At 38.7% G+C, this 17362-nt stretch overlaps 1 protein-coding gene across 1 annotated transcript in view; it reads left to right on the forward strand.

Annotated features, from left to right (window-relative positions):
* CPLANE1 (ciliogenesis and planar polarity effector complex subunit 1) overlaps positions 1–17362 on the forward strand; it is a 182135-nt gene that overhangs the window by 49662 nt on the left and 115111 nt on the right. Inside the window, exons 15-19 of the mRNA XM_027774878.1 lie at positions 3343–3516; positions 5859–6087; positions 8272–8411; positions 13530–13747; positions 15219–15383. Of these exons, the coding sequence (XP_027630679.1) occupies positions 3343–3516; positions 5859–6087; positions 8272–8411; positions 13530–13747; positions 15219–15383 (926 nt within the window). The remainder of the gene's footprint in view (positions 1–3342; positions 3517–5858; positions 6088–8271; positions 8412–13529; positions 13748–15218; positions 15384–17362) is intronic.

Below are 17362 nucleotides of genomic sequence, written 5' to 3' on the forward strand. Positions count from 1 at the left end.
TTTTCTTTTGAGAGGTTTTTGCTATAGGGCGTGTGCGCTCGCCAGAAAGACAGAGAGACAGAAAGTGAGAAATCACCCCCCCTAGGGGGGATGGCCACACCGCAGTCCCTTCTCCTCCATTCTCCTCTTGGGATCTTGAACATGCACGCACACGTGCTTGGCGTGAGTTTAAACCACTGGGTCTGGGACTTGAACCGTGGTTGATAACGTGGGAGTCCAGTGACGTAGCCATTACACTATCTGCTGGTCCCCTGGTATGAGTTTTAAGCTGCTGGGTCTGGGACTTGAACTGTGGTCAACTGTGTGGGAGTTCAACGATGTAACTATTATGCCACCTGTTGTCCCTCTATTTTGCAATTAAAAAATATTTAATATTATGATAAAAGTTTTCCAATGTGAGTAAATTCTTTTTAAAAAATTTGCTATGGGATTCATGTACTTGCTGGAGAGAGAAAGTGAGAAAGCACCTCCTAGGGAGATAGCCACACAGTATTCCCTTCTATATTTTCCTCTCAGGATTTCAGGTATGTACACACATGTGCCCAGCATATACACATGCCCAGCACGTTTTTCAAGCCCTTGAATCAGGAACCTGAACTGTGCAGTCAGTCATGTGGGATTTAGTCACCTTAATCACGATGTGAGCTGGCTGGCCCATGAATAAATGTTTTCTAAAAATCTACTGGGCCAGCTCCACGGCTTGACGATTAAGGCAACTGGATCTCACATAATCTACTATGTTCAAGTCCAGGACCTGGTGGCTTGAGAAACACAGTGGGTAAGTATGTGTGTTTTTGACCATAGTCCTGAAAGGAGGAAGAGATGGAGAAGAACAGATTGTGGCGTGATCGTTCATCATGCGGAAAGCGAGAAATCACTCCCCAGGAGGGATGGCTTGCTGCAGTCTCTTCTCCTCCTGAATTTTGGGCATGCCCAGTGTGAATTTCAAGCAACTGTGTCCAGGACTTAAACTGTGGTCCATCATGTGGGAGTCCAGTGACTAAACTACCATTCCACCTGTTGGTCCCACCCTGTTTTGTTTTTTTTTAGTTTGACTTTGTAGTGAGCCCTGCCTTATTCATCCCCTCCCAAAAAAATAATGCCTAACTACAGATATCAGATAGCACCACCACTTGGGAGTCTGGAAGCTTCTTGGAAGGTCTAGGTTTAGTTCCTGGGCTAACCTGAACATGCCACATGCAATTGTACACTCCTGTTATAGTCACTGATTGGGAAGCTGCAGCAGGATTGTGGCATGGCAATACCCTGTCAAAAATACCCATCTCTGACTGTCTACCTTTTCTTTTCTCTCTTTCATAAAAAAAAAAAAAAAAAAAAAAAGAAAAAGAGAAAGAAAGGAAAGAAAGGGAAAATAAATAATGAAATCCCAAGCTTGTAGGTTCATCAGAGTTAAATTATTTTGTAGAGATTCCTAGATTCCTCAGTTTTTAAATTCAGAGTCATGACAGTTCCTAAGTATGTTCATTACAAAATATTGTCTTCAAGAACTATGGATACCTATTATAACTTGGCTTGAGTGTTCATTTAGAAAATAAATTTTTAAAATTATAATTTGTATTTGTATATATCAGCCGAACTTGCTATTGAAAATAGTTAATTATTTAAGAAATTTTGTGAATCAATTAAATGTGGGGGGAAAAAAGGAATGGAAAATAACCGTAGACACCAGAGTTAGTGTGGGAGGAGGATGAGAAATGCCAGAGGGTGAGAAATAGGGGGAAAATATATATACATGCATACATATAAATATATATGTATACACACACACATGTTAACAATGATAACATACATGATTAAGCCACTATGCAGTATATTCTGGATGGGAAATCACATAATGTTTGGATGATGCTCATTGAATGAATGTAAATTAATTCATTTAAAAATTTTTTAAATTAAAAATAAATAAATAATTCTTTAAAAAATAATAATATAAGAAATTTAAAAACAAACAAAAAAATAATACCTTAAAAGCTTTTGTACCTTTTGCATAAACTCTCAGGTCTAACTACCCGAGTCATTGACCTAGCTCCTCCAGAACATCTAACGCTTCTCATCTGAGGAGCTACATTTTTAGAAAGCCTTCCAAACATCTGAATATATGTTATTTCCACTAGACTTGAATGTTTGAAGAGACAGGCTATGCCTTGGGGCAGGGGTTATATATTTTCTATTTACTCTGTATATAGTTTCCACCTAGGGGCAGCACATGGTATGTTTCCAATGAATGAATGAATGAATGAATGAATGACAGGGCTGCACAGGAAACAAATCAATCTAAGGAGACATGGCTTTCCTCTTTGATTTTCTTTTTTTTTTTGGAGAGGTTTTTGCTATAGGGCATGTGCGTTCACCAGAAAGACAGATAGAGAGAGAGAGAGAGAGATAGAAGGCAAGAAATCACCCCCCAGGGGTGATGGCCACGCTGCAATCACTTCTCCTCCATTCTCCTCTCAGGATCTTGGGCACGCATGCACACGCGCCTGACCTGAGTTTAAGCTACTGGGTCCGGGACTTGAATCGCAGTCAACTCCATGGGAGTCCAGCAACATAGCCATTATGCCAATTGCTGGTCCCCTTCTTTGATTTTTTTCTGGTGTACACCAGGTCTCCCTTTACCAATGTGAGGGTACTACAAAGAGTATCCTGTTGGTCAAGGAGAGTTCGTGTATCTGACTCTAAATGAAAACCCTTCTGAGCTTCTGAAATGGTACTTAAAGGACTAGGAATTCAGTTGTGACTCTTTGGGATTTTCATCCATTGTTCTACAGTAGATAACACTGCATGGTTGAGAACAAAATCAGCCATGGCCCTAGGCTCGGGATGCCGTACATACCAGTGGACATATAAATATAGCTGGTGAAAGTCTCCTATGCACTACCCTGTTGCTTTTCTCTACAGTTTGGAGAAAAAACACTTTAAGTGGGTCAGCAGAGAGGGTTATGAAGATGCAGGCTACTCAGGGAAAGCCCTCAGCTCACACTGCATTCAAGGTTCCAGGGCTGCCTGAGATCTGTAAATGCAAATTCCTTCTCCAGAGCAGTAATTTAATACACCATCTTCTATTGTGGTTGGCGAAGTTTGCCTAAATAACCCCTCTGTGAAACTGGAAATGTGACTTTGCATATTTGTTTTCTGAAAATTCTTTTCATAGTCTGAAATCAGTTGGCTTCCAGCTCAAAAATATCTTTATGCTATATAAATAAACAAACTCTTGACAAAATAAAAAAAATAATTTGTTTGTATAATGTTGGGAATTTAAATATTACTATTTTTGATAGTTTGACTGGAATCTCCTTTCTGTTTATTTGTTGTGTTCCGTAGTTCCCGAGAAGTCTCATTGTGACTTTAGAATAACTGGAAATGTCCATCCTGAGGCAGCAGTGAGGGTTATCCAGTCCATGGCTCGTTTCATGGCCGCCTACTTCACCAATCAGCCACTTTGCATTTTGCCACCTCACAATGTGAATATTCTTCCTCCACTCCATATTCCAACAGGTAACATGGTAAACAAATTATTTTCTAACCTTTCTTTTTGCACACAATGTGATAACTTAAAATCATATTATTTAGAGCATTTTTTTTATGGAACCAGTACTAGTCTAACGAAATGCTAACACATAGGAGATTCTTAGGGATCATTTGTGAACCAAGTAGAATCTGAGAAAGACTCTGAAAAACAAATTTGGATTTGTCTTTTATCAAATATAGATTTTTTTAAAATCATAAAGTGTAGGCAAAGTGGTATTTATAAACTTCTAATTTTTAAAGTAAAAGAACTGTCACCTTTACTTCTAAAAAATGCAGTGTAAGAAATTTTGAGTCTGCTAATTTCGAATTTAATTTTATTTGGGGATTTACTGTTATAATTGTATGTGGGTCAATTACCTTTGTCTATTTAATAATATCATTAACATGGTCAAAATGCATCTAATCCTGTGCTAAATAACTGCCCTGCCCTCATGGAAATACACGTGTACTGCATACTTTTCTATACTGTCCATTTACTGTACCAGTTTTATTAAGCACTTGTGATGTGCGAGGCAGTGTTAGTGGTGTGATATATATCTTAGCTTGTACTACACAAAATTGATAGCATGAAAACACTTGTAGGCATTTGTTTTTTAAAACTTAAAAGAGTTTTATTCTGTCATAAACAAAACAAAGTACCTGTTGTTTTATTAAGTTTATATCTAATAGGTTGAAACAAAATTAAACAAATGAACACATAAACAAGATATATCAAGTGGTGATAATGTTCTGGAGAGAGCTGAAGTATTGCAGTGTGACTGTGTGGCTATTTCAGATTGGGAATTCAGGGAGGGGCTCTCTGACAAAGTGAAATTAAAGCTGAACTTTAATAACAAGAGCCAACCTTGGACACATGAGGACATAGAATGTGAATTTATGTATGAGCCCCAACACAAGCTTGGTGTATTTTGAGAAACTGAAAATCTATTGTGACTATAGACTGGAGGATGAGGTAGAAAATGGTTTGAGATGCAGTCAGAAAAGGAGCCAGTTGTAAGTCACAGTAAGAAATCTGAATCTTATTTTAGGTATAATGAGAAACCACTGGAGGACTTTAAGCAAGAGATGACATGAACTGGTATATATTTATAGAGCACACATAGGTTAGAGTAGTAGAAGCTGTAATGTAATTGAGAGTTCAGTAGAGGTAGCAACAAGTGGTCAGCAAGTGTAATCAATCACAGAACCGTGGATTTTGAACTCTGTGTTCAGCTCTTATGTTCTGTGATTGTCTCAGGATGTGGGTAGGAGAGAAGGACTGTCCTCGTCCACTTGGACTGCTTCAGCTGCCATGTTCTCTAGTCTCACCTGGTGTTAAGAACTTTGAGTCCCTGGAAAGCCACATGCAGGGGGCAGGATCAGAATCAGAAGGAAAATTCTCTAGTGGTTCCTTTTATTTAAAAAAAATTTTATAATTTTATGTATGTATTTATTTTATGTATATATACATATACACATATACACACAAATTTTATTTTACCAGAGGGCATGTGCCAGAGAAAGACAGAAAGAGGGACTAGCAAATGACGTAATGGTTGTGTCACTGGACTCCCACGTAGTCATCTGTGGTTCGAGTCCTGGACCTGGTGTCTTAAAATACATGCCAGGTGTGTTTGTATGTGTGCCCAAGATCCCAGGAATGGAGAAGAAGGGACTGGAACCACCTAGTTGGCTATTTGGGATCCAACTGCTTTAACTACTGCTGCAATTTTGCTGGTCCTCAAGTCCTCTCTTTCTTTTTTTTAATTTATTTATTTTAGATTTTTGTCATAGAGTATGTGCTCTTGCCAGAGAGAGAGAAAAAGTGAGAAATCACACCCCCCAGGGGGATAGCCATATAGCAATTTTCTCTCCTCTTGACTTTGGGCATGCATGCACACACACCCAATGTGATTTTCAATCCACTGGGTCCAGGACTTGAACTGTGGAGTCAGCCGTGTGAGATTCAGCATCTCAACCACCACACTACCTGCTAGTCCTCAAACCCTTGTTTTTTTTGTCATAACCTATATTGCTTGTGTTCCCTATTTTTGGTAATAATGTTCCTGACAACAAATTGTGTCCATAAATTCCTATTATTTTACTGATGAAGATAGACAGTACTCGACGTGGTCTTCCTGAATAATCTAAAAAAAAGTAAAATTCTGACACTTAGAAAATTTGTCTCAGTTTCTTATCTTGCACTATTTTTAGGACTTTTATGGTTTTGTGTAGAGAATACTAAATGAAGAGAGAAATAGACCCATGTAAAGAGGCTCGAGTTTGGACAGATGTGCCTGTCACTTCACTTTTCTTTAATTTACCCACAGAGCAGTCCCTTCGACTTATTCCTCTGCAGCACTGTAAGGTGGCCAGTGCTGTGCGAGATCAGAACCTCTCTAACGTGTGGGTAGTTGAATATGCCCTTGAGTTGTTATTCATCGGTGGCCTGGTTCCAGAAGCTATATGGCTGGCACATAAACTTGGAGACTGGAAGACATGTGTTTCAATTGGTGTGGCCTTCCAGCTATTCTGTAAACATGATAGCAGTTTCATGAGGTATGTACTGAGGCAAACTTAAGATACTTATGTAATAGTGTCATATAAAATATTTTATATTTCCTCAATGCTGGTATTTACATATTATGTGAAGTCCTTAGTGCAGCAGTGGCCAATAGAACTTTTTTTTTCTTTTAAAGAATTATTTTATGTAACTTTGCTTATTTATTTATTTTAATTTGAGGGACAGAGTGAGAGAGAGGCAAAAAGTGAGAAAGCAAGCTGCCGGGTCCAGGACTCAAACTGTGGTCGGCTATGTGGAAGCCCAGTGCCCTTAACCACCATGCCACTTGTTGGGCCCAAGAACTTTTTTCAGTGGTAGAAATGTTCTGTATATGCTGTTGAATATGATAGCCACTAGCCCTAAGTAAATATTGAGCCCTTGCAGTGTGGCTTATGAGACCAAGGAATTGAATTTTCAGATTAATGCCAATGAATTAATTAATTTTATTTTTTTAATTTTTAAAAATAATTGTTTTATTCATTATTATTATCATTATTATTATTAATATTTTAAAATTTGATCAGAGAGAGACAAAGAGCGAGGGAAAGTGAAAAAGCAATCCACCAGGTCCAGGACTTGAACTGTGTGCGGTCAGCCATATGGGAGTCCAGCACCCAATCACCACTCCACCTGCTGACCCCAATTTAATGTTAATTTAAATAGCCAGTTAGTGGTTAATGTATAGAGAGGTTCAATGGCATTCTCTCACACTTGTGCATGAGAGAGTATCTAGCTGAAATAGGATTTGAGTTTTTAAGATGTTTAATTTCTGATCACTTTTCTGAATATTATGACATTGCTTTGGTTTTCTATATATTTTTCAAGACAGTAATTGATCATGTGGTACCAGCAGTTGGTGTAATGGCTATGTCGCTGGACTCCCATGTATTTGACCACAGTTCGAGTCCCGGATCTGGTGGCTTAACTCAGGCTAGGTGCTTGTGTGTGTGTACCCATAATTCTTAGAGGAGAATGGAGGAGAAGGGATTATGGCATGGCCATCCCCCCTGGGGAGTGATTTCTTGCTTTCTATCTCTCTGTCTCTGTCTGTCTTTCTGGCAAGTGCATGTGCCCTATAGCAAAAGCCTCTCCAAAAATAAAAAAATAATAATTCATCATGTATTTACTTATTTAGTAACTGCTATATACTAAGCTCTATACTAGGTATTCTAGTGGTTATAAACTTAAGTGGTATATGCTCTCTATGCTTAAGGCATTTATACTTTAATAGAGAAAGTAAGATAAAATGTTATTATTTACATAGCACAATAAGAAAATTGCCAGAATTGCCAGAAAATCCCCAGTAGGGTGGGGAAAGTGACGGTAAGTGAGGAAAAGATAGGAAATACTCTATATAGAAGTTGTCACTTGAGATGGGCATTGAAAGACAGTTGGGATCTTGACAAATTGAGTAGTTTCTAATGGGATAAAATTGGGGTCAGCCAGAGGCTTAGTGGTTAAGGCAGCCCACATGGCTGACTGCATGGTTAGAGTCCTGGACCTAGCAGCTTAAAAAACATGCCGGGCATGTGTATGTGCATGTCCAAAATCCTAAAAGAAGGGAGAAATGGAAAAGAGATTGCGGCGTGGCCATCCCACCTAAGTGTGATTTCTCAGTTTCCCTCTCTCTGTCTCTGGCAAGTACACTTGTTTTGCCCTATGGCAAAAAAGTCTTTAAAAAGGGGCCAGTCGGTGGCATGGTGGCTAAGGCTCTGGACTTCAACATGGCTGACTGTGCTTCGAGTCCTTGACCTGGTGGCCTGCTTTCTTAGAACTTTGTTTTTCTCTCTGTCTCTCTTTGGTGAGGCCATATACACTATAGAAAATTAAAAAAACAATAATAACAACAATAAGTAAAATGAAATAAATATATCATTTAAAAAACTCTTTAACCAAAAGAGTGGGTAAACGTATTAGGATCATAATCATGAAAGGCCTTAATATATTTCCTTGATTTTTAAAAAATTTTAAATATAGAATGAATAAAGAAGGTGAATTTCACTGCTACTTAAAATTTCATGTTTAAAATTCTTTGCTATGTAAAGTAAATGTTTATGGAAAAATGTAAAATAAAAACAAGTTGTAATGGAAAAAAAATTTCATGTTTAGTTCTTGATGTGTGAAATAACTTCTTTTTCTCAAAATGTGGATTCATTTTCCTTCACTTGATATCATTCTAGGTACAAGAAGAAAATTCTGAATCTACCATTTAATATGGTACCAGCTAAGATTTTCCAGGAAAAACTACAGTACTTTTTAGGTCAGCCAGCCTCTTTGCAGGCAAAAAATGAAATGGGTTCAAAATTTAAACAGTTCACAGGTAAGTTAACTATATAAGGTCTGGCACGTGTATCAGGTTAATATAAACCTTAAAGTTAAATAATTCTTTAAAAACAAAATTTTGGGGGGACCAGCATTTAGCATAATGGCTATGTCGCTGGACTTCCATATAGTCGACCACAGTTCGAGTCTTAGACCCGGTGGCTTAAAATTCAGCTGGGCGCATGTGTGTGCATGCCCAATATCCCAAGAGGAGAATGGAGGAGAAGGGATTGCAGCGTGGCCATCCCCCCTTGGGGGGGTGATTTCTTGCTTTCTGGCTCTCTGTCTTTCTGGTGAGTACACTCCCTATAGCTAAAACCTCTCCAAAAAAAGGAAAAAAAAAAAAAACTTTCAAAGTCATGAAAGAGAAATCATTCCCAGTGATGGCCATGCCACAGTCCCTTCTCTTCCATTCTCCTCTCAGGATTTTGGGCATGAACGCACATGCACCCAGCATGAGTTTTAAGCCACAGGCTCCAAGACTTTAACCGTGGTCAACCATGTGGGAGTCCAGCGCCTTAACCACTACATGACCTGCTACTCTCAGGTCTCTTATGCTTTTATTAGCGCTTTACTTCATAAATAAGTGAGAATAACTCTAGATTTCTAAAACATAACTTTTCTTTCCTGAAAGAATCCATGATACTTGGAAAACTTACTATAAACTCTTCTTTGAGAATTTTGTGTCCATTTTTTTTAAAATCAATTAATGGAAAGATAATGTTACTACATGAAAAGATTTGTAAAAAAAAAAAAAAAAGAGACTGAAAAATCCCTAATCTGAACTTCCAGTTCTGACAATATGTTTCTTTAGATTATTTGAAAACTCTTTCATAATAAATACGTAGAAAAATGTATTCCTAGCTAAAATGTCAAAAATAGCAATTTACAGGGCAAACGTTAAAGAAAGCAAGGGAAATTGCCAGAAATCAGAAACAAAGAGCTAATAAAAATTCAAATGATTCCATCCCCCTAGGTATTACCTAAGAGAATTAAAAACATAAGTTTCGTACATGAATGTTTTCAGCAGCTTTTTCATAATAGTTAGAAATATGAAATAATCCAGATATTTATCAGCTGGTAAATATATTTTTAAAAGTAGTACTATAGTGGTAATGAATAATTCATAAAGAGGAGCAGACTCCTGATAACATGTGACAACATGGATGATTCACAGAACTATTACTCGAAGAGAAGTCAAAAACAGACTGCACATTGGATGACTCCATTCAGGTGGGATTCTATAGGAAATAAAACATAGGAACAGGAAACAGAATCACTGGCTGCCCGGGAGTAAGGGGCCATTTGACTACAGAGGAGTGTAAGGGAACTTTTTGGAGTGATAGAAATGTTCTCGTAGGCCTATATGGATTTGTTAAAATCATTAAGCTCTATACTTGAAAAAGGGTGAATTTTATTGTATGAAATTGTACCTCACAAACCCGATTTAAAAACAAAACTCAGTAGATAAAATGATAAAACCAGTTTAAGAGCAAATTAGTAGTTAAACTGAATCAATCTAAGTAATTTATACATAAGGTATGTTATATACATATATATACACAGACACATATACATACACATATATAATATGTAGAGAGATAAAGATAAACATATATACGTACACACACATATATATAATATATATATATAATATGTAGAGAGAGAAGATAAACATAGATACATACACATATAGAGAGATAAAGATAAACATATTAAATACAGCCATGTGCCACATAATCGCTTTTAGTCAAAAACAGGTGGCATATACAACGATGATCTGATAAGATCATGCCCTGTAACCTAGATGAGTAGTCGGCTGTACCATGTATGTTCGTGTAAGTATACTTTATGATGTTCTCACAGTGACGAAATTATCTAATGATGCATTTCTCAGAACGTATCCCCATCATTCTGTGATGCTTGATTTTATATTGAGGGATACAGAGTTGCAAAATATGAAAGAAAAGTTAAGCTTTGTGGCATGCAGAATGGGAAGACAGAATATATATCTAATAGAAATTCAACTATATACCAAATTGTGAATAGCAGGTACTTTGGAGATTGAGGGAGTGAGATATGGTTGGTAATCAAAGAATTTCAGCTGTATCTGTATTATTTTTATTTTTAAAAAATTAAATTGAATATGGCAAAAATCTTAATATTAGACAAGGTCGAGTGTCTAATATTCAATACATGAGTGTTGGTCATATTATATTCTGTACTTTACAGTATCCTTAAAATATCTAGTAGGAAAAAACCCTAAGTCTAATTCTACCACCTGTATCTCCTCACATCTTAACTTGTGGAACACATCCACATTTATCAGATATTTACAAAGTTGAAGCCATGCTGTATGTCCCACTATTTTGTATTTTTCTGCTTCCTTAACTTCATAAACCATTTTAAACATTTTTATTATAAAAGTGTATCGTGGACTATTAAGAAAATTGGGGCCAGCAGGTGGCACGGTTAAGGCACTGGACTCACACATAGCCAACAGCAGTTTGAGTCCTGGAACTGGTTGTTGGAAAATTCTACTAAGGGTGTGTGTGTGTGTGTGTGTGTGTGTGTGTGTGTGTGTGTGCTCAAAATTCTGAGAAGAGAATGGAAAAAAAGGATTGTGTTGTGGTCATCCCCCTCGGGAGGGTGATTTCTCATTTTCCCTCTCTGTCTCTCTCCAGCGAGTACATGTACTCTATGGCTAAAATCTAATAAGAAAAGGAAAAAAGGGAAATTGCTCTCTCATTGCCTTCATATAATGTACATTATTTTGGTGTCTTTTTTTACATTTTTTTTCCTATTAATATTTTTTCAGTTACCTTTTTTTTTTGACTCAGGACTAAATTCTAAGAATATTTTATTATTGTTTATAAGTAATAGCTGTGCATATTTATGGGATATAGTGTGACATACTATATACAAGGTATAATGATTAAATCAGGATAATTATGTATTACCTTAAACATTTATCATTTTTTTGTGTTGGGAATATTCAAAATTTTCTCTTTTAGCTGTTAATCAATATCAAGTGTTGTTCCATGCACTACACTCTACAGTGTTATTGCACTAGAATTTATTCCTCTTTTCTTGCTGTAATTGTGTATCCATTAACCAGGCTCTCTCAATTTCCTCCCTCCATCTGCCTTGCCAGCTTCTAGTAACTACTGCTCTGCTCTCTACTTTGAGATCCGTTTTTTTAGCTTCCACATATGAGACAGACCATTCAGTCATTTGCTTTCTGTGCCTGACCTGTTTCACATAACATAATGTTCTCCAGGCTCATCCATGTTGCTGCAGAGTAGCAGTCCATTGTGTATATCTGCCACATTTTTTAATCCACTCATCTATTGATGAATGTTTAGCTTGATTCCATTTCTTGGTTATTGTGAATAGTACTATGGTAAACATGGGAGCACAGATACATTTTCAACATATTGATTTTCTTTTCCTGGGTATATACCCAGTAGTAGGGATTGCTGGGTCATATAGTGTTCTATTCTTAGTTTTTTGAGGAATCTCCATGCTGTTTTCCATAGTAATTTTACTAATTATGCTCTTGCCAACAGTGTATACAGGTTCCCTTTTTTCTGCGTCCTTGGAAGCTTTTGTTCTTTGTCCTTTTATTATAACCACTCTAAATAGTGTTTTACATTTCCCTGATGATTATTGATGTTGACAATTTTTTTTCTTATCATAGCAGTTTTTCATTATTTCTTTAAATTGTCTATCTGTACACATATATTATTTCGCATCTTGACTGAGTTTACTCAGGACCTTTTTTTTTTTTAAATTCCTTTTCAGGCATTTCAAAGATTTCCTTTTTATTGGCATCTGTTACTACAAGAGTATTGTGTTATTTTGGAAGCGTCATGCTTCCTTGCTTTTTCATGTTTCTTGTGTCCCAGCTTTAATATTGGTGCATCTGGTAGGGCAGTCTCTTCTGCTGTTTTTAATTTTTGCTTGTCTTTATTGAAAAAAAGACTTTTTCCTGAAGAATGTATCTTATAGTATTGGTTGGGTATGTTGTTTAGGGTTTGGTGAGCATAACAGTAGTCTCCATGTTATTTATTTATTTATTTATTTATTTATTTGGCTGTAATCATCAGCAGTGTCTCCATGTGCCTCCGGGTTATAGACTGTGAGTGTTTTTCATGATGCAGTACAACTTTGCTGGAGGTAGGGGTTGCCTACACCTAGTTGGCCACCGGCAGTGAAAAGAGCTAGAAGCCTGGCCCACAAAGTCTGGAGAGCCTGTGAGTCCCAGCCTTGGAGATAGTGGCAGTAGCAAACAGGAGTTTGTTTATTTTTTCTTAGTTTTTGTTGTAAGACATGTGTACTTGCTAGAGAGAGACAGGAGAGGAGAGGGAGGGTGAGAAATCACCCCCTCCTGGGGGTTAGGGGTGGCCACTTTGCATTCCCTTCTCCTCTAGTCTCCTATCAGGGTTTTGGCCATGTACACACATGTGCCCAGTGTGATTTTCAAGCTGCTAGATCCAACCTTCAAACCACAGAACTGGCTGTGTGGGATCAGCACCTTAACTTCCATGCCACTTGCTGGCCCAGCAAGAATATTTTTACTGTGTCATTGTTACTACCTATGTCATATAATTCTTAGAGGAAAAAAAATCCCATGCTCTGGTTGCTTATAATCTCTTTTTTTTTTTTTTTTTTTTTGAGAGGTTTTCGCTATAGGGCGCGTGTGCTTGCCAGACAGACAGAGAGAGACACAGAGACAGAAAGCGAGAAATCACCCCCCAGGGGGGATGGTCACGCCGCAATCCCTTCTCCTCCATTCTCCTCTCGGGATCTTGGGCACGCACACGCACCCGGCGTGAGACTTAAGCCACCGGGTCCGAGACGCGAACTGCGGTCGACTATGTGGGAGTCCAGCGACATAGCCATTACGCTAACTGCTGGTTCCTGATGGTTGCTTATAATCTTAATGTAACAGAATGCCTTATGTTTCTGTCTATAAATGTGAATGTTTTATATATCAACTGATATGTTCATTTGTGACAGTTAACTTTTTCAGATTGATATTTTATATTGTAAAAATAGAATGAATAGTTCAATATAAATTTTAACTCTTTTTACCAAATTTTGTATTTGGTAGATCCCATTGAAGAAGAAGATACAAACATGCTGTTTTGTTCAGTGCAAGAAGTCCTGAAAGCAGCAGTTATGGCTGATGCAGATATTCTTTCAGAGACATTTCAGCTTCTGATAAACTCTGCAAAGGACTTCAGTAAGAGACTGTGGGGCTTAGTTCCAGTCGGCTTGTATCTTCCAGCTCCTCCATTATATTGTCCCCAGCCAGCTATTCTTAGTGAAGTAAGCTTCCTACATTATCTTTTTAATTAATTTAAATTAGTCTTTTAAATTAATTTGATTTTTGTCTACTTTGAGCAATCATTAATTTGATAAGAATTAGTACATCAAAAATGCAAGCTCCGAAGACAAACTTTCAGATCCCTGTTTGTCTGTTTACTAATTGTATATTTTTATATAATATATTCCTTTTCTGTTTTTAAAATTTGCCAGAAGGCCCATGTGCTTACCAGAGAGATAGAGAGAAAGGAAGAAGCATAGTCATGCCACAATCCCATTTCCTCCATTTCTTTACCCTGTCAGGATTTGGGGCACACACACACATGCACCTGATGTTTTTTTTTTTAATTAATTTTTTTTTGGATTGGTTTTTGCTATAGGGTGCATGCTCTCACCAGAAAGACAGAGACAGAGAGACAGAAAGCAAGAAATCACCCCTCATGGGGGACGGCCATGCTGTAATCCCTTCTCCTCCATTCTCCTCTCAGGATCTTGGGCACACATGCATACATGCCCAGCGTGAGTTTAAGCCACCGAGTCCAAGACTTGAACTGCGGTTGCCTGCATGGAGTCCGGCGACATAGCCATTACGCCAACTGCTGGTCTCAACCCGATGTATTTTTTAAGCTATTAGGTCTGGGACTCTAACCATGCAGTCCACTGTGTGAGATCTGGCTGCTGTAATCACCTGGCAATAGAGCCAGGACTTAAATAATATATTAAACTGCTGTTTATGATTCTTCATCTGTAAAACGCAAATGAAGATAGTATCTCTTATAGCATTATTGTGAGAACTAAATGAAATATCCTGTAAAAGCTTTAGCTTGGTACCTGATCCATATAGTAAGCATTCAATAAATGTTAAAATTATTTAAACAGTATAGAAGAATTAAGAAATATTTCTCAATATTTAGACTTTTTTTTTTTTTTTGAGAGGTTTTTGCTATAGGGTGCATGCACTCACCAGAAAGAGAGAGACAGAGAGATAGAAAGCGAGAAATCACCCCCCAGGGGGGATGGCCACACTGCAATCCCTTCTCCATTCTCCTCTCGGGATCTTGGGTACACACACACATACGCTTGGTGTGAGTTTAAGCCACCGCGTCCGGGACTTGAACTGTGGTCGTCTACGTGGGAGTTCAGTGACATAGTCATTATGCTCACTGCTGGTCCCAATATTTAGACTTTTTAAAAAATAGACATTTGAGGGACCAGCAGCTGTTCTAGGGGATGACTTGAGACTAGGGTCAACTTAGTTCTTTACATTATTTGAGAAGAGAGTAATATTTCCTTTCTATTGAAAACAGCTATATCTAAACTCTCAGAGGCTGTGCCTAAAAGTTTTTGTTGTAAATTTCTAGGAATGTTCTAGCTTGGAAAGCTCCGTATATCATTATACTATCTTTACTTTCCCTTTAACCATTTAAATTTTCTTATTACTAGCCACTTAAATTGATTGTTTTATTTTCCTCAGGAAGATGGTGATGATCTTCTTTTAAAAGCTGAAAAAGATAATCGCCAGAAGGTGTCTGGAATCCTTCAGCGTGTTCTCTTGCTTTTCCGGGCAGCTCGATGCTCTTTTCCTGTAGCACAATGGTACATCTTGCAGTTAAGGTGGGCAAGGAAGGTCATGCAGAAGGTATGAAAATGTCTTAGTCATTTACATGCTGTGCTAAATAACTTAAATATACTAATATTTATACTACAACACTGATAACAGTGACATTTTCCCAAGGAGACCTGCTGTATAAATTCATAAATTTCAGGGTTTCTTTACAATAATCAACTTAGACAGAACAATTTTTTTTCTGTTGAAAGGTAAGGTCTCTGATCTGGGTTCCCAGGTTAGTCCCATCCTGTGTGGCAGTGAGTAGTGTAATATAACAGTTAATTCCAGAGAATTACCTGTTACTTTCCCCCTATATGCACAAGCATTGAAAATTTAAACTCGGCTCAGTGCATTTCTCTGTGAGGTATCACTTATGTTTTGTGGGAGCTTCTGTAGGTTTGAAGCATGAAAAAGTTAGTTCTTGGCTGTTTCCTTCGGTAGTCTCCACTAGTTCTGAGATCTGCTGTTTGATCTTGGGGCTGTCATCCCTTTCTGGACTGTGCTGGCCTCAGCCGAGCTGTAGCTGCATTCTTAGATGGTGTGTCATCAGTCACCTTGGTGAGGGCTAATGTTAGCTACTGCTCAGTTAGGGCTTTCTGTGGAAGCTAGGGATGTATTATCAGCTTTCGTTGAGTCATATAGGCCATGTAGAAAAGGCCAAGTACCCAAATAAAAACTGAACATTCTTCAGAAGTGGGCTTTGGATAGGGCCTCTGATATGTCTCCTCCAGCAAGTCCTTTGCAGGCCTGATGTCTGTCTTTGAAGTGTGGACATTAATTTTATTACCTCCAAGTAATAATCTAATGCAGCCTTGATTAAAATTAAATTTAAGAGAAGGGGCAAAATGGCCAACTAAGGATACCTGTTGTGGTATATCTGGTAGGAAAGTCCAAAAAATTTGGGTAGATTGCTGCATTTGGAGCACAGGCATGAGGGGAGACCAACAGAACACAAGAGAAGAAGTGTGGGTAGTTTTGGATCACTAAGTCTCAAGTGGAAGAAAGAAAGAAGAAAAGGTCTATTTTCCGAACTTAGAGAGGAACTGGAAATGACCAAAGCCTCCTTCACAGGGAGAAAGTGAGCAGGACTTTGTTCTGAAGCTTCTAGCTTTCAGCTCCTAGCTCCCTGCTTCCACCTCAAACCCCAATGCTTCCCAGCTGTAGAAGAACGCTGAGAGTGACACAGAACAGTGAGAAGGACACAGACCTTGAGCTTACCTTGGACCTACCAACCACTCTGACCCAAACCTCAGGCACTCATTGCCACCTTGGGAGCTGAACAGGATATCCACCCTCCCTGCGACTAACAGGACTACATGCCCACCTCCCCTTCCTGCTCTCCCAGGACACCCGCAGCAGTGTCCTGCCTCCTCTGTAGCCTTCTACCGAGCAGCTTCTCCAGACTTCTAGATAGTAAGTGGGAATAGAGCAGTGGAGAAGGGAGGCTGACAAGAGGGTGCCAAGGATCTTCCCTTTTGCAGGTGGGGAACAGACTCGACCTGACCCTGCCCACTTTCTAGCCCCAGAGTCTGGGTTCTGTAGGCCAGCTAGGACAGCTCCTGCTAGGCTATAGCCAGGTTCAGGTCTAGCTCCTTCCTTCAGCTTTGTAAATGTGTGCAGGCTAGTGAACCACACAGGCTACACTGCCAGGGGTTGTACAGGTACAAGCTTGGTCAGACTCAAGCAGTTTAGTCTTGCCCCTGGCCCTACAGATGTGAAGTGATTCTAGCCTTAACTCCAGATGCAAAGAAACACATGGGCTGGCAGCCACTGACCCCGCCCACCATATGGGCTCATCTAAGCTTTGTAAATGTGTGCAGGCTAGTGAACCACACAGGCTACACTGCCAGGGGTTGTACAGGTACAAGCTTGGTCAGACTCAAGCAGTTTAGTCTTGCCCCTGGCCCTACAGATGTGAAGTGATTCTAGCCTTAACTCCAGATGCAAAGAAACACATGGGCTGGCAGCCACTGACCCCGCCCACCATATGGGCTCATCTACCACCTAGA

Source organism: Tupaia chinensis, unplaced genomic scaffold (genome assembly GCF_000334495.1).
Source record: "Tupaia chinensis unplaced genomic scaffold, TupChi_1.0 Scaffold000489_1, whole genome shotgun sequence".
Classification (NCBI taxonomy): Eukaryota; Metazoa; Chordata; class Mammalia; order Scandentia; family Tupaiidae; genus Tupaia; species Tupaia belangeri.